The following is an 18,855-nucleotide window of genomic DNA, read 5'->3' as shown; positions in this document are numbered from 1 at the left end:
TATCTCCACTATGCAGAGGAAGAAACAAATATGTGGACCCCGTGCTCCACGCCAGGCACGAAGGGGGTCTGTGGTAGTAGTAGGGCTGAGTTACCACTCCCTGCCTTTGGGGCCGAGTGGATTAGTACAGCTCAGCCCTCCCATCACCTCCGCACACTGGGACACTTTCCCTGTCCTCAGAGCAGCACTGCCAGGGCTATACAGCTTGGGCAACTATCTACCCACATTTTCTTTAGGTCTTCTTTGCTCAAAGCAGTCTTCTTTATTGCTTTTGTTTTATTTCTTTCCACAGTTCTCAAGAAAATTAAGTTTTGCAGCAGGTGAAGGAGTTCCTCAATATAGGTGATACTTGCTTTACAGCCAATCCATCAGAATTACCCTTTTCCTGTAAACCTTGGTTCTACTGCTGTGCAAAGGTCTGTGGTTATTTATCATCTGTGATTGTAAAACTAATGATTGTTCCCATATTTCCTCTCTCCTACTGCCAGAGATAAATAAAGATTTTAGCTAGAGAAGAACTGCAGTCTTGGGGAAGTTAGTGGGATAATTCAGCTCTATATCGTTTACATACTTGTGTACCCTACTGGGAGCCTTTGCCTTTCTCCAGTAAACACTGAATTGCCTTAAGGGCTTCCTTTCATTCCTGAGAGATTTTTTCAAAATTACAACATGACCACTGCCATTTGTAGTGTGATAGACATAAACTGCCCAAAGGAAGTTTCTATTACACCATGACCTATCACAGAAGATCTTACTAAATACTAACTTGATAAATTTAATAATAATTAAGATTACCAAAAGAAACCTACCTTTACTGCACAGTAATCAAAGAATCCAGTCTCTGAAAATATGGCCACCAAAACCATCTACCAAAAAATGAAGGAAAAAAAATAATAGCTTGCAAATGGTTATTGCACAAAAACAATGTGATGTACTTAGTGTCCCTAAAAAATATCTTTCATGTTTGACAAAGTTTTGAGAATCTAATCACCATCCTATCAGGATATCCAGTACAGCTGTCAGACACCTCAGATATCATCATACGGTGAAATTTTGTTCTGAATATAAACGGCCTCTAAATTAGTCTGGTTTAATTTTATTCATTATGATTAAGTAGGCATCACACATGAAAGACTCAAAGTATCTCCCTTATGTCATTAACCAAGATGAGCCAATAACTGGGTTTTCAGCAGTAATGCACTACAGAGTACAGAAGATACCAGTTTCTGCTCTTTTCCACATTTCTAGGAGTATGCCAGTTCATCCAACTTTGCTCCCAACATATTTTATGGTTTTTTTTTGCTTTCTTTTTCTGTAGGTAGGACAGGAGGGTGGTGAGCATTGTCAAGAAATAAAAAAAGCTTAGATTGTCTACAGATAGCAGCAATTTTGTCTGCATACACTGTGTATTTCATGTCAGAGTTAAATCACACTTTTGACCATAAATAGCTCTGGACAAAAGTGATTAAAATAATGTATTGTTATAATCTGATCAAATATTCGTCCTCCATTTCAGGTTTTCTTTTTTTGGTTCCAAACATAGCACTAAAGGAACAAAAGACATTTTTCCAGCTGAGTGTGTTTGGGGAAGGTTCTGAGTAAACAAAATTAGCAAGATAAATGATAATACTTGGCACTTTACAGGTCTTTCCTATTATAAACCTCAGTGATGTTTTTGGTGTGTTATCATGATATTACAGATGAAAAATAAACTTGAAAAGAATCAAAATTTTCAAAGGTTCTTTCAGAGGTCTGCTCATAATCCTTTTGATAAACACCTTAAGGGAAAAATTTTCATCAGAACATGTACTAGTAGCAAAATTATTAAAAAAAAAAAAATCTAGATAATGAATGTGAGAATTTGAACACATTTAGAGCAAGAGATACATCTTAATTACCATTCCAAACAGTAGCGCCAATGTCTCATAATCAATCCACTCTACCACTTTGACCATACTTGGCCTCTGCAATCAAAAAATACAATTACCAGTGAATAGCGTGGAGCAGCTAACTTGTGATTAGCTATGAAATATAAACTCCATTTAATTGATGAGTCATTTAAATAAGCCACGAATGAAATTAATAAGCGTTCCTTTAAGGCACACCAAAAAACTCTTCTATTATTTTATTACTATTTTTACTTCTACTACTACTAATTCAAAGTACTGCAACATCCTAAGTGAGTCATTACCAAAAGTCTACATTAAGCTCTTGCTTTATTTATCTATTTATTTGCTCCTTGTATAGCATTACAGAAATAAATGATAACAGAATTATATGGTACAACCCTCTTTTCTTTTTCCTGAGAGAACAAAAGCATATAGCTTTACCTGTGAACAAGCTGGGGGGAGTTTAAAGAAACACAGCTTGATTGGTATATTAACATTTCTGAAAATAACAGTATTAAAGTAAGTCTGAATTAAACTGAAAATATCTGTAATCAGCTCCCTGTAAATCAGAACAAAATGCATCAACTGACTTTTTTCTCCTCTCCCTGTCCATACCCTAAGCTCTTCTGTTTTCCCCATGATGTTTTCTCAACCCAATATCTTCCCTACCATCTCACTTTCTTTAAAAAGACTACTGTGTCCATTCGCAACATAACACTCTCTGGAACTTTTTATACCACAGGCAGAAATAAAATGAGCACTTACAGTTCAATAACTTACCTCCCCAATAGCAGCTAACGCAGCTAAAGCTGCCAAAGAGCCCAGCATCGCTGCAAGAGTCCTGTGAACAATCTGCAAGAAAGGGTAAGAAGCAATCAAAGAATGCTTTTAACAACTCCTTATTACTGAAAGAATAAAATAAGAATAAAATTTCTTATAGTTGATTCTTTTTTCTTTCCTCCTTTCTTTTTTTTTTTTTTTTTTTTTTTCTTTTTTTACCCCACTCTCCACTTGGAGGGGGGAAAAAAAAAAAAAACACCTGAGGAGGGAGTGGCTGATTACTTTGTCTCACTGTGGGATAAAGAAAAGGAGTTTGAACAAGAGTTTCTTTTACTTTCTATCTAGTCACCTGAGAAGGAAAGGAATTCATCTTCCCAACTTAAGGATAAAATTTCTGGGCTACCCAGCCTGAGCTAGTCTTCCTGCTTTCCCTTCACAGCCCATAGGAAGAAGACATGCCCAGGAGGTGATCCACCTCAATCTTTCTAGGTGCTTTTTCATCTCCAGTGAACTACAATGACTTACAAAGCAAGACCAAAGCAAATCTCTCAGACCTGGGGCAAATTAATCCTACAGAGACACACTGGATTGAGTTTCTAGGTCCACTTTGTAGTCTGGGGCACAGACAGATCTCACAAGTTTGTGCACTTGCTTTTTCACTCATACATGCAGAGCAGTCTTCATACAGTGGCTTTCTACATTAGCATTTTCTCTACAAAAAGCCTTCACTTCAAGATATGTTCTTCAAGATACATACCAAAATCTTCTGAAAACTTTTATTGCAGTATACTCAGTTCATCAAATATAATTCTATCTGTGTGTAGACTAACCAACTCTTGAACAGTGCTTCTAACCACCTCTAACGCTTCTATACTATCTGGGCAATGCAGATGTATTGTATCCAGACTTTAGACTGCAAGATCACTCTTACAGATACCCTTTTAACACTTCAGCAGTTCATACAATATACAGACTTTTGTCCATGTCTATATATCCAATGAGTAAATTGCACTTAAAATTCTCAAGGAGAAAGTATGAAAGCAGACATGCCCTGAAAAAAAATTGCTTTTTCTCCAAGTGCTCATTTGTAATTATTTAATCCACCAAGTCTGGAAGATCACAGATTGTGTAAAATAAGTCAATTAAAGTTAGAATGTAATTAATAAAATTCGCAGTACAAAAGACCGAATCTAATCAACAGCATTTACTATTAATGTGTTTGAATATTCAGACATAAGCCAGAACTATATCTGAGACAGAAATAAGACGGTCTAGAAATATTTTCTTTGCTGTTAATTTCACGAGAAATATTTTGCTGATAAGAAACAATAGTATGCGGACATCTCAAGGCTCTCCTGCCTACTTGTAAAGGAAAGGAAAAAGGAGACTTTCGACTTTGATTTTTTCCTTGAACTTAAATTTTTTACAGTAATGATAAACAACAAAGCAACTTGGCAGATGACTAGAAAAATAAACAACTTAATTGGCTAATTTTAGGATTCAATTGAAAAAATTGTCATGTCTTCAAAATGCATAGAAGAATAATTTGGTCGTAGTAGCAAAGGAGGGTTTCTGTGTCCTAATGGTATAAAAGTACATAGCACAGATCACATCTCCAACAAGCTTCCACAGAAGTGTGTGGTAAGTCATGATTATATATACAATTTCTAAGTACGAAGTGTTGATATGAATGCATTTCCATGGCCTTTATGAGACTATGGTATTGAGGGGCATTCAGTAAATTCAACATTTCACGTCTGGCAATGGCATATTGCAAATATGCCACACAATTCTCTCCTATAAAAGACATGAAACAGATGTTAACCAGGGAAGATCAGCTGCTTATCAGGACAAAGTAAATGGTAAGATACTGGGGAATCCTCTGTGTTCCTCAGACTAGAGCCTTTCTCCTCATCTAACCATCACTCTCACCAATTACCTATTTTACAGCTCTCAGAAAAATGTTATGGGTTTTCCAAGATTTGACTGGTCTTAGATATTGTTACTTTTGATATTTTCACATAAGACCTTTGTCTTTGTACTCTTAACTGACTATACTGGGTTGACTACATTTTAAGTTTTCATGAGTTTGCTTTCATCTATGGGTAAAACATGCTTTAATTTCTGTAGAAGGATAAGGGGAACTGTATAAATGGAATAATCCATCAATTCCTTTATCCTACTGATTTTTCAAGAGGTCCATAAAAATATATCCTGAAGAATAAATCAAGACCATTCAGATATGAAGTTGTACTGCAAAAAAATCTTGTCAAGCGTGCAACTCTTCATTTCAGCAAACTATCAAATGGAAGTTTCATAGCAATATTAAAACTGGAAAGCACTGAGACATGTAATTATTCAAAAGATGAGCTTTGGAGGAGGCTTTGGAAAAAGTGGATGACTCTTTGATTTTCTTTTCACATAAAGCAAACTACAAACAAACCATTTATTTGTATGTGCATTTTAAAAGCTTACAAAAGGAGAAAATAAGATATACCATTTATAAGCTATGCCACTCTGAACCACAGTTCCATCTAATACCAATACTTTGTATATCTCTGGAAAATCTCACATTCAGAGGGCATGATGTTAGGCAAAAAAATCATTATTATTCTTTTGGAAAATAGCATGGACCCAATCCAAACCCTTGGGAAGTCTGAAAAAAAGATAAACATCATTTCAGAATGAATCTCAGAGAGAATCCATAAGCAAAAGCTCAGGTACAGAGTTGAAAGAGCTCAGAAATTAATTGACACAGACATTTAGCCTTAGGAAAGCTGACAGATTTGATGGACTTTTGAACATAAAGAAATTTTGAAAGTTAAAGCGTGAAATCATCCATATCCATTTGATCCTTCTCATCCTTGAGAAAACATATCTTTACGCTATTTCATAAGCAAAGACAATTAAGCTGAAAGAACTGTGATTCATAAGGATTTCCCCTTTCAAATTGGAATTGCCTATAACGTCACAGATATTGGTTGGCCCAAGCATGATTAGTTTGAATCCCAGTTAGTGCCAGTGACACACAGGTTCTGGGTAACTGAGAGGCATAGTTTTGGATGGTTGGGCTGTAATACATTTAAGCACAAGACTCTGCATCAGATTCTCATCAAATACACTGTTGTCATCAATAATTCTTATGGATCTTTCTTTGATACCTAAACCTTCCACTCTATTTCATCTTTCCTTTCCAAAAACCATCTCCAGCGCTGATAACTTCTTGTCTGGACTACTGTTCAGCTACACCTCATTCCTTTGACAGAAACAACCACCAAAATTCTTCCCATATTCTGCACTTCATACCAGCACCTCTTTTTCATTCTCTCTCCAACACACCTCCTTTTCCATTCCTCCTCATTCTGTCAGAGCCAAATGCCAAAGGAATACCTTATTTTCACCTCACCCACTCCTTCCATCCTACAAATGGATCCCCACAATGTGATGATTTCAGACCACTCTTTAAAATGCATTTGCTATAAAAGCTAATTTTGTGAAAAGATTTCTTTTAAAAATCAAGTAACAGCCATTGAGAAGAAAAATCAAAATGGACAAGGAGGATGAAAGTTTGCATACTAGAGCTCCCCACCTTGCAGCCTGACTACCAGCTTTATAATCTCTTCATAGAAGGGAAATCTTCACCATCATCCTGTTTTTGTCTGCAGAACAGAACACTTAGCATTGCTCACCTGGTGAAACAGCAAAGGATAGCACTTGTCTTTTACAAAGGGATAGTTAATTCAATGCAAACTGCTACTGAAAACAAGGCAGCACAGATTTTAATCTTTTCAATGCAATCACTGGGGCTCACTGATATAGGATATCATTTATGTTGAGAGTTGAGAAAGAGGATGACAATTTACACAATTGTATATAAGCTATTAAAACACCCAAAGATGCAAAAATTGAGGCTGTTAAAAGTAGTATCAGCAATGTAGGCGTCATGACAGCAACACTACAAAGTCATGCCATAAGGTGAAATCATAATAAGGAGAGATCAGAAATACTTTTATAAGAATGTTTTTCTTAATTATCTATAGAAAACTTGTCTCGTGATTGCCTGCTGTGTGATAGTGTGCCAAATGCTGATTTTGTATGATAGTTTCCATACTCTAAATTCAGAATTTAAGTCTAACATAAGAAATCAAAACAATCCAAATCAATTATGCAACAAGTATGCTGTGCTTGAAGTTATTTAAAAATATGCATTTCCACTGCTTTAATGCAAACAGGACTTACACAATCTAGAGCTTTGTTGTGTTTAAATTTCTTTAACAATCTGAAAGTGCTTTGAAAGTTTTGCACAGAGTTCAACGGACTTTTTGGTAGACTACAATAACATCATTATAAAAATGATCCAAAATTCTACCACTCTGTCTTGCGAAGTGCTCCAGGAGGCAAATGGAAATTATTTAGGAGCTAAGCAAATGGTGACCTGTATGCTATTTCAGAGCATACACTTCCCAACTGAAATCTAGGGCATGCATATTTCTAAAATGTGCAGCTGAAGATATTTGATAAATCATACATCACACCAAATATTTTATTTCCACAAGTCTTTCTTTGTAAGTGATAAATGGCAGTTGAAAGATGACTGTCAGTGACTTTAATGTAAAGCTTCAAATGCAGCTTCGGTTCATTTCTTAGCCTTCTATTTTTTTTCTCCACTGAATCCTGTTGCATTAAAATACTTTTTTTCCTGAAAAATTCATTTTCATATGATAGACTGGCAGCATTGCTTCATTTCAGCAGGAGGTGGTTATTCACAAGCCTTTATTTACATATGAGCTTTATACATTTTCCACCCACCTCCAGAGCAGCTGAGACCTTTTCTATAAAATCCACAGCCAAATCCCTCTTAGACTTCACAAAGTCTATAGTTCAACTGTTTATTCTCAGGGGACAGAGACAAAGAGAAGGGAAATAAAATTTGCTCTAGGAAAGCTTTTTTTCTTACTTAATATTCTATACCATTTCCTTTTTCTGTTTTAGTAAGGGTTTATTGTGTTAAAAATATCCTCAGCAGAGGAAGGGTTTTTTCCAAAGAGGGAGAGTTTGTTTTTCCTACATGCAGTCAAGACAGTATTAGCCTGATTACTACAGTAAATATATCCAGAACCCCCCAGTGGAGATCATTTTACCATTTGCTACCATATACTTCATAAATTTTGGTACTCTGCATTACTTTGGACTAATTCAACAGTTTTAGTAAGATACAGACAAAACTTCAGTCTTTCACGTCATGTGGATTTGATCCACTTATGGTTTGGAAAATGAACAACTACCATCAAAAACTGAAATACAAACTGACATCTGCAAAAAAAAAAGTGGCAATTTTGCTTAGACATTTTTTCCTTACTCTATCATATAACATAACTGAAAATCTAGGCTTATGTTAGAGAAAAAGCAAAGGTCAAAAAAGCCTTACAATACTTTGAACACTGCCTTGCAGTACATCCATTTCAAAGCTGAATAGTATCAAATGCCCAATTCATGGAATGTGCTTCACTTCTGACAAATTGTACAATCTGGGATGGATATAAGCCAGTAGACTAGAAATGCAGGATGTAGTCAGGTATAGGTGAGACCAGAGAAAACAAAAGGAAGGTCAGTGGAGTTAGTCATATTTGATTTCCTTCATGCTCATGTATATTAACAAGCCCATCTAACCGGTACCAGTGATGAAGGCAAAGTAGCATACCTCCCCCCCAGCTGGTGACGGCAGCTAAAGCTTAACATCCTCACCCTCACCCTACATGAGCTCTGCAGAAGCAGTTCTGCTGCTCCTTCAGTTACAGAGCATTCCTCTTTGTGCCTGGGAACCCCTTACAGGGGACCTGTCTCAAGAACTAGTGCAAAATGAACAACAACAGAAGATTAATTACCTTAGAATTACTTAGTAATTCTAGTAGCAGCAAGTAAATTCTGAAGGGATTTAATGAACCAGAAGAGGGTTGCTCAACTCAGTTTAGAAAGTATATCTTACACTGACAAAGAATTTAGGGATAGTTCTTGGGGCAAGCACATGGGGTACAGATGTTGAAAGACTGTGTACCTCAAAGATTCCAAAGGGACTGAAAGCATTGCAAAAGTCACTAAGAGCAAGGACAGCTATTTATATCTTTGTCTGCCAATTAGGATATTATCTATACATAGTACCTACACACAGCCAAGCAAATCATAAAATTAGATTTCACGCTATAATTAATTTTTAGAAAATCTTAGTACTAGGCTCATTTTCATAAGTCAAGACATATCAGAACCACATCATGGTACCTAAGTATGCCTTGCTTGGAAATAAAGTAGATTATTCATTTTCAAAATAATTCAGTGGTGATTCAATATGATAGTGCTACCATATGTATGAAATGCGTGCTTAGGATCACCATGTACCATCATACCTATTTCTAAGAGATTCATACAAAATAGATGAATAAATAAAATAAATAAACAGAAGTCTGTCATACGTTGTAGTTATTCCATTAGAGTCATTAGTGGGTGTTTTCCTGCCTTTACCTACTGGGATGGCTCTGATATAAGAAAACTATACCCCTTCAGAAAATACTGGATAGGGAAATCCAGTAATATCTGATAGTCTGAGAGTCTCACAGACTCAAATGTTAAAAGTGTCTATTTTTATTTGCTCTGTATTTGGGGATTTTGTCTTAATGTAGAAATGGACAGAGATACACTGAGATGAATGAAGCACAGAATCACAGAACTACACTGTTTGGAAGGGATCTCTGGAGATGTGTGAATCAGATCAGACAAATAAAAAGTAGAATCCTGTGGATAGACAGGATAGTGATCATTTTTATGTTTCAAAGCATATCAATCCCGTAACATTTTATCTACAAAAAATATATTTGCTATATGACTAAAGTAGAGATATCAGGTCCTGAGCCTAAACGTGATGCTGCTACCTAGAAGATGATAAACCAGACTGCTACGGCAGGCAGACATGACCAAACCTATTGTATATTGACAGGTTGGCCTGGTAACAAGTTTTCAGTCTTGCAAAACCTTTGCTGTTATGGAATGTTTTCTTGAAACCAAAGAAGATGAAATCATCTGTATTCCCCCAGTTATTACAGAGTCCTAAAGTCTAACTACATTAGAATTTCTTATGTAAAGACATTAAATTGAGAAAGTCACAAAACTTCAAGTCTGCTCCCTACATTCTGCCATGTTCATTTATTTCTTTTTGTCTTTGCTGAAGGAAGACATCATATGCAATCCCAGAGCAGTCTCATCCATGATCGTGTGAATTAGAAGAGTATGTGAGTTTTAATACCCTGTTAAAATTTTACAACTTCATTGGCACTCTAAAAACTGTTTGCCATAGGCAGGGTAGAAGCTGTACAGCAACATTCAATTAAGCTAATTTAATGTTCTATTGCCTGTCTTAAACAGAAAACAAAACAAAAAGAAAAAATCAACATATATTGTCAGTGAAGAAAGGCAAGACATTTGTGCTTGATAGTCTTTCAAAAACTGAACATATCACATTTATAAATTAGTTTTAAAAGGCAACGGAGAATAGAAAATGGACATTTAGAAATTAGCATCCACTTAGCATTGGAAATATGACTCCTATTATTACAGAAAAGCATAACATTCTGTGGAAAGTGGAGCCTGGGTGCTAGCACCTTTTAAAGCTAGCAATGCCGTCTAGTTCCCAGAATAGCAAGCAGCACCATCCAGTGGTAATTTTTTTCTATGAAGTTCTTAATTAAGGTCAATTTACACACTACAGATATACTGCCTAAGCAGCACATCTAAGACATTTTTCTCTAAAGTGCACACTTGTATGTATACACACACATATACAGAGAAAAGACAGATTTTCACCAAGATAGATCTAAAAAATTGGACAACTGTGGTCATCACACTGTATTCAGCTTTCATGGAACAACCAGTATTAATGATCTATGCCTCCATCTAGCAAGTTTGCTCTCTGGGTCCTAGCTCTCGGCTCCATTTCTATCTCAGTGTAAAATGGCACAGATCACCAAGATAATCAAGAAGTCTTTGCTCTCCATCATGTTTGAACAGCTGGAGGCTGGCTGGAAAACACAAGAACATTGTTTTTTCAGCTCTGCCCCCACTTTGTGCTCTTTTTCTCACTAGCCAGCCCCAGTCATAAAAGGCAGATGAGGACAAATTTTGTCTTGTCCTATGAGGTACAGCTCAGACTCTTCACTAAAAAATATAGATGGTTTCTTCTGATAGCCTGCCCTATTTTTCTGCCAACATCTACAGTGTTTTAATACTTCAAATTTTTACAAACTAGTATGACTGGAAAAAATAGCTGCAGGAATGTATTAATTCACATAAGGGACCAGAAGAGCAGTTGTTCTGATTTTCTTTTTTTACGATGTCTTTTCCAGTAAAGGCAATGGATTTTCTTCTGTCCCTTTACTAACAATTTTTTTGATAGGTTATATGTGGAGGTGGGAAGACTAACCCACACTCTTCTGTCTATATTTAAACACCAATCAATATTAGAATGGATGGGAAGTGGGAAACCATGCTGAGTAAGCTCATCCAGAGTTTCTATGACTCTCCTCATCTGAAAAAAAAAAAGTCTCCTTTAAGATTAGCCTTTCACAATCATTCATATTATGTTTCATATGCTAGAAAATATTTCTTCAGTTTTCTTATTCCCTCCCTAAAGCATAATTTCCTATGTCCAAATAACCACCCTATTGGAAATAAGTATATATATTTTAATTGCTATTATTAATTTTTTTTAAAGACTCTATGAGCGTGGACAGTAGTATTAAAAAAAAAAAAAAAAAACCTTATTTCATTTGTAAAAGTGATTTCTGACATAGATTCAACCAGCTCACAATGCTAGAAAAATGGTTGTGCTAAACCACATACTAAATTCTGTAGTAATTTTGATGTCTGCGGATAATTTCTGCTGGTTAGATGCTGTTAAAAATCACTCTATTTTGTATTAAAGTAATTGAGCTTAAGCGATGTTTATTCATAATTTAAAACAGTTAATAATAGAAAAGTAATATGGAAAGAAACTGGTAGTCTCCATTTCCATAAATTAATAAAATTGTGATTATAAGTCCATGCTTCAAAAAATTAGAAGCCAGACCTTTTAAGGCCAGATTTTGCACTTTCACATATTTGCATTTTAAAAGGTAATACAGACCTGCAAACGTCATTCAAGACGTCAGGTCACTAAAATGCTGTTTGGAAGATCCCAGCAAGATCTTCCTTAGGGTTAGCTACATATGGGAATATGAATGATAGTTCTAGTGATAAAACAATTTCAGTGGAGGTTCTCACAGAATTTTAAATTCCTGAAAATGTCACTTTTGTTCCATATACCATGCATTTTAATCAAAGAAGGCAATAAAGAGCATACACTTTTCTGCTTCAAACATTTTTTTCAGATAAGAAAGCAAAAAGTAAATTTTCTAAGATTTTTGGTTTGAAATTTTTTTCTGAAAAATTCTCAGTCAAAGAGGGCTGCATGTTTTGAGGATCAAAACTAGAAAGAGTCTTTCTTGAAATGCATTGTGAACTAATTTAGTACAGCAACATCAACATAAAACTCCAGACATCTGCACTTTATACCAGCTCTCCCCATAGACCTCTGCGAAAGCATACGTATGATCCATTTCTTCCTCAGGAACCCTAAAGGGTCAGAGCTGAGATCAAAGCAGGTAAACATAAACCACCTTTTCATTTTTTTATTTTTTTTAATTTAATGTACCCTTGCTTTAATTTCCTGTGCAGTGTAGGCTTCCAAGAACAAAATGAAATATTGCATTGTTTTCTACAAGTCTATAAAATGGTATGGATTAGATTATTTCAGAAATACCACAAGAAATATATATTTTTCTCCTTTCTCCTCTGGGAAAAGGGGAGAGCAGTGAAGACTGAAATGCAATGATGTGACTGTTCAATATATGAAGAAAAATCAATTGCAAGAGGATGAATGTCCAGTTTCTGAAGGAAAGGATGATTATGTGGAAAATAAAAGAAAAAGAAAGAAAAAAGGGAACACACATGTCTTACTAAGAAAATGTAACTAAGCAATATCCAAAGTTAAAGGCAATATACTCAAACATCAAGGAGTAGAGTAGGATGGAGAAGTACAAAAATATTCACATTTCTGGTAAGCATATATAAGAAATCTTTAGAAACTGGAGAGGCAAAATTAGAATCTTCTTAATCAGAAATGTGTTTCGAATTTTTATGATTAAATAACACGTAAATGGTTTTAAAAGATGTAACAAGAAGTAACACTAAAAATAAATGCATGAAGAAACCAGGCTGCACAGCACAACGTCTCACTACCGGAAGGATGCGGTGCCATTGGAGTGGATCCAGAGGAGGGCCCCAAAGATAATCAGAGGCCTGGAGCACCTCTCCTATGAAGAAAGGTTGAGGGAGTTGGGCATGTTCAGACTGGAGAACATAATATGGGGAGACCTCACTGTGGCCCTCCAGTACTTCAAGGGAGCTTACAACAGTAAGGGCACCAACTTTTTACACAGTCTGATAGTGATAGTACAAGCGGGAAGTGAATGGCTTTAAACTAAAAGAGGGTAGATTTAGATTAGATGTTAGGAAGAAATTGTTTACTCAGAGGGCACTGAGGCAGTGGCACAGGCTGCCCAGAGAATCTTTGGTGCCCCATCCCTGGAGGTGCCCAAATCCAAGTTGGATGAAGCCCTGGGCAGCCTGAGCTGGTGGGGGGCAACCCTGCCCGTGGCAGGGGGTTGAAACTATCTTTAAGATCCCTTCCAACCTAAGCTATTCTATGATTCTATGAGCCGTTCTTCAGAAGACATCAAGACTTCTCTACTGAACAAGAACTGGTACTTGACATATGTTGGGCTCCTACAGATTTGGTGCCAATAAAGATGAATACAACTGCTTCAGAGCAGAATTTTCCTGTGTCTTTGAACTGGTCTAAGATTGGAGAAAACAACAGTTTACAGTAAATGAAATTCATCTTTCAATCATAACATCAGAGTTCTCCCCATCATCTGTATCTGTGGGAGGCAAAAGCTCTTGCAGCCTGTTCTGCTGTACATTCCCAGGTGACTAACAAAAAGATGAGGATTGTGGAGTTCAGGAAGGTGGGGGCACAAGATGATTTCCTGTATTGGGAAAAGTCCTGTGCAAGAGGAGCAAGAAGCACACCTTCAGATAGCTCTTGTGCATTGTAACAGATAAAATGCCAACTATTTCTTCACAGTTCTAAGAAAATATGTGAAAGTATAGCTCTAAAAATGCACTTGGGTGTACACGCTGCCTGAAGTTGAACCTATATTCGCAATGACAATGAATAAAACACAGGAAACTGCAATACAGATAAAAGAAGGGGAGCAACAACACAGAAAATGAAAATCCATGAGAGATCACTCCTACAGCAACATCAATTGATTTCTCTAACAGTGATAACAGCTAATGGAATAGAGTGCAATGTGTTGAGAAAGCATTACTTCAGGCACTAAAGTTATAAATAGCGAATATGAGGTAAGCCACTGTTACATATACTAAAAATATTAACATCCATCTCTTGGAAGAGATCCATGGGGGAACTGAAAAACAGTCAAGTTCTATTTCTATCTCAGTTATTGCTAGCATATATATTTATAGTTTAAAATTTACTCTAGTTGTAGTATTTTTCATTTCTACAGCTACTCTGGAGAAAGCTAAAACCATGATTCAATAGGCGAATTCCCACATCTTAAATTCAAAATTTACGGGTAAAGATCTATTTCTGTCTTTGAATAAGAAATAATTTTTCTGCCAACAATGGAAATTTTTCTATGATCTTCTTGATCACAGAAGCAATAAACAAATCAGTGGTTTTAGAGCTTTTTCTTATGAACAACAGGAAAATTAATGTTTTTCTTGGTTTTGCTCTTCAGTTTCAAACCTTCACTTCCTTCGACCCATGAATTGTTCCAAACTGTTTTTCTAGAATGAAAACATGTAACCTCAGATACTACATATATTTAAAAAACAATATTTTGCAATTGTCATATGATTACATAGTTTTTTTCAAAAGTAAAAGCTGCATTAAAAAGCATTAAGATTGTTTTGATGTTGTATTGCATGCTTTCATATATTTATATCAATATCTAGCCCAAGTCCCTCTCTATACTTAATATTAAATCTCTTTCTTCATGTATAAAATACATAGAAATAAATCGCTATTCCTGAATGACCAAATCTAAATGTCTAAAGCGTCTGCCACATTACATGTGCCATTAATATTTGATAAGAAACCATTTCAGAGGGTAACAGGATGTAAAGTTGAAGGTACAGAAGAGATATGGTAAGCAGGCCAGACATTATTAAATGCTTTATAGACGTGATTCACTTCTGTTTCATACAAGTGGAAATCTGGTGTGATTCAACTTGAGAATTCATGGAGAGTGTTAACACTCACATGAATTAATAAAAGGAGGGAAAAAAAAATAAGGTATGCTCCTGAATCTGTACTTTATTTCAAGATAATCAGAAAGTAGGTGTTTTCAGTTCAAAGATATCTGTCAGAGCTTAAGCTATTTCTGACATATTTCTCATCCTTGCTGCTGATTTAAGGCATTTTCTTTGAGTTTGGTAACTCAAGACTTTGGAATGAAGTTGCAATAAATGTTTAAAGTTCCTGCATCCTTTGACTTCTTCATGTTAATTCAGATTTTAGTTCCTCTTTAAATGGTACAGTAAAAGCATTTCTAAATGTCACTCATACTAAAAAGTGTGCTCAGTTTAACCTTGTAAAAGCACACCAAATTATAGTTTGAGATTCCTTAGAAAAAGGAATAACCAAAGCATTTTTCTTAACCTGTCTTTAAGTTAATTGATTTTTAATCAAGGATTTTCCACACTTTTTACAACCCAGAATCATTTTTACTCTCACAGCCAAATTATAATCCTGTAAAAAGTACTAAAACATTAAGAGACACTAACAGAAGAATATGCAAGAACCAATGCATTGTTTGTACAACTTGCCAGAACTGGTTATAATTCAGAACAATTTCCTCATACTTATCTTATTTATTTCATTAACAACAATAAAGATACAGCACGGATCAGATACAGATTTTAGAAGTATGTTAAATGCCAAGAACATACTCTTCCTCGTGTTTCATTTGCAGTGTATGGCAAAAATAAAATTAAAACAGAAAACATGACTTACTTCTAATATGATCAGCACATAGACGCCTACTAAGATGATGGATGCAATTGTTACTTGTGCCTCTATATTTGCATGAAGGTATTGATGTTTCATGGAGAGAGGAACACTTCCAGGCTCCTGCAGGAAAGCTTGAATGTTTAAGACGATGGTGCCTCTGGGGAAAAGAAGAGAAGTTTTGTTGTTTTCTTGAGTGAAAATGCACTCGTTTCATAATGAGTATCTATAAATAAGTATGTCCTATTTTTTTTATTTAATTTTTTTTACAATCGTGAGAGTCTTCAAATATTTTCACTCTATCCATTCGGATACATCTGTTTAGAAAATAACCCAACTTTGGAAATACATTTTAAAAAGTAAAGGAGGGGTCACACTTTCCCACTCCTTTGAAACAGAGATAGATTATTTCTAAAATGCTATCTTCTTATTTTACCATCAAGTCTGTGTAAACTACTACTTCAATGGTTCATATCCCAGTCTCTTAGCCAACCTGTTTGGTATCTGAAAGGTTCTAGTTGTGATGATTTGCTGATTTCTTCTTGAACTTAAGGGTAGAGACCAGTTGTATACCACCTGCAAAAGAGTCAGATATGGTAATATTATTAACATCAGTTAAAATGGTAAGTCTCTATTCTGGGGTATTATACCTCTTCATTCTATGTCCTTTACAGTATGGAAAACTTATTACGAAGAACATATGCAACAGCCTATATTCATAACACTTCATTAGGTATAATAACAGCTCTCAGTTTGGGGCAAACTCATCCTGTCATTCAGTGAAGCCTGAGACACTCCCTGTGGCCCAGGGTATTTTTTCCTAAATGCAAACATCTTGGGGTGGAGGGAAGGAATTAAAGACTACCACAGTAGTACTTTTACAGCATGATGTTATGATGTTCTTTCTTGCCTCGGTATGTTTAAGGAAGACCTGCTAAGAGCATTACAGTACTACATAAAAGAAAGCAGCCAGAGCTGGTGAAGTGTCCAGCATCCTCCCACAGTCAGTAGTCCCTGGAGTGACCTGTTGTCTACACCACAAGGAGACTGACTCCCAGAGGAGACAATATGGTTCACTTCCAAAGTCTGCCTGGGAGTAAAACTAACAGGCATGAGATACAGGTGATGAGAGGCCCATGGACAAGATCCTTCCCCAAGATATCATGAAGAGCACATGCTAGAGTTCAGCAAACAGAATTTCTCTCTTCTTCTGATCCTCTAGGAATAAAAAGGTAAATAAAACAAAAGTCACTTTTCTGAAACTTTACCCAATAAAATAACAGCCTGATCTGTGCCACGTTTACTCAAATATGGTATCCTTATGTGTACGTGGTGACACATAGATCATCATTTTTAAAAAAAAAAATGTAAAGAAACTTGAATTCAGTTAATTGAAGCCTAAATTCTGAGTCTGTCCAGACCCTATGTGCTAAAAATTGGAGAAAAAAAACAACATAGCCAACTTGGAACATCTGACACAGATAAATGCCAGAGGAGTGTGCAAGCAGAGGAGGTTATTCTGATTAGCTTAATCTCATCATGCCAGGACCATCACTGGAGTGCCAGATGAAGATGGCATTCTGCAGCAGTGTGGAGGATCCTTGGGGATCATGGCCAACAGCATGGGTTAAAGTAGTCTTCACATCACGGGCCTGGGACATTAAAGAGAGTAACTGCCATTGTGCTTTTGTACAGCACAGTGAGGTAGTGGGACTAATCTTCTGATGTAGACTGTGAGATTGGGTATAAGTGGAAATACTATTGACATTACAGGCTAAGTTGTCACTGGTCAAGACAGGACATCCACCTCATACAGAATGAGAGGCAGTTGTTTATATGCCAGTGCTATTTATTAAATGATGAAGCTGTTCTCCATTGTTCAGTGATACTCAATGACACATCATAATAGATTCTCCTTCACTGAGTTCTCAGGAAGGGAGCAGCAGGACGTTGTTATAAACAACATCAAAGCCTGAAGGGAATTAAAGACAAAATGGGTGACAGTGAGTGTGAGAAAATAATTTGCAATAAAATGTAAAAATATTTTTCAGTGAGTGTGAAAAGGCACTTTGCACTTGTTTCTCCCTTCTAAGACAACTGCTGAAATGTTGCCAATTTTTAATGCATGAACTTCAAAGGGGCATATGTTTTACACAATTTTAATAAATATTGAAAGTTAGAGGAAATCTCACAAACACAGAGGAAAATGTAACTTCACTCTTCTAATTATTTTTCTAATGCTGATGTTGACACCAGTTTTACCACAAAGAAAAGCATGACCAACTCAGACACAGTGATGAAACACAAAAGATTTAACACAACTCAGAAAATGTGAAAGAAAATACAAAGACCACCACCTGCTGTTGGCGTCTCCTCCTTGATCCAGTTTCTTCAGTCTGGCTGACTTGTACTAAAATGTATTCTTGTGCTTGTTCATCAGCTACATCTGCTGCAAACGGGCCTCCCATGTCTAACTTCAACAGAGCAGAGTCATGAAAATCTGTCAAATTCATAGCTGTCAGTAAACTTGTTAAGGTGTAAATTTCCAGTAGAAGTGAGTATAAGATATTCCCATTTAAGAGGGAGAAAGAAAAAACAACAACAACAACAACAAAAAAGATGAGTCGATTTATATTGAAAACATATGGTTCACCAGAAATCCTAAATACCTAAGGAACTACGGAAGGAAGAAAACAGATGTTTACCTCTTCACCAAGTAGCACAGTTTTGGTCTGGTTTCCTAAGGAAAAAGAACTTAAAGAATCACAACAAATCCTTCTGTCCTTTCCTTGCAAATCTCTCAGACAGCCTGAGAAGTAATGCTCTTCAAGTGCTTGTATAGAAGAAAGTCCGCATCATTAACTGGACCATTTAAACATACCTGAGATTGTACTGGGGGAAACACTGTGCAAGCTGTAACCATGTGGAAAATTAAATCAGAATCAATTCTCCATCTGTGATGTAGAATTTGGATTTCTGGTCAAAATTTAATTCATATGTTTTCTA

At 36.0% G+C, this 18,855-nt stretch overlaps 1 protein-coding gene across 5 annotated transcripts in view; it reads right to left on the bottom strand.

Annotated features, from left to right (window-relative positions):
• Positions 1 to 18,855, bottom strand: part of OCA2 (OCA2 melanosomal transmembrane protein) — a 204,993-nt gene that overhangs the window by 120,768 nt on the left and 65,370 nt on the right. For all 5 annotated transcript variants that reach the window (XM_040662061.2, XM_004938466.5, XM_025146634.3 and 2 more), the window contains 6 exons: positions 18,207 to 18,364; positions 16,343 to 16,425; positions 15,856 to 16,009; positions 2,670 to 2,741; positions 1,899 to 1,964; positions 810 to 866 (listed from right to left, as the gene is read on the bottom strand). In XM_040662061.2, coding sequence (XP_040517995.1) covers positions 810 to 866; positions 1,899 to 1,964; positions 2,670 to 2,741; positions 15,856 to 16,009; positions 16,343 to 16,425; positions 18,207 to 18,364 — 590 coding nt within the window. The remainder of the gene's footprint in view (positions 1 to 809; positions 867 to 1,898; positions 1,965 to 2,669; positions 2,742 to 15,855; positions 16,010 to 16,342; positions 16,426 to 18,206; positions 18,365 to 18,855) is intronic.

The sequence above is a fragment of the Gallus gallus genome, chromosome 1 (genome assembly GCF_016699485.2).
Source record: "Gallus gallus isolate bGalGal1 chromosome 1, bGalGal1.mat.broiler.GRCg7b, whole genome shotgun sequence".
In the NCBI taxonomy this organism is placed as follows: Eukaryota; Metazoa; Chordata; class Aves; order Galliformes; family Phasianidae; genus Gallus; species Gallus gallus.
This window is presented reverse-complemented; position numbering and strand designations above follow the sequence as displayed.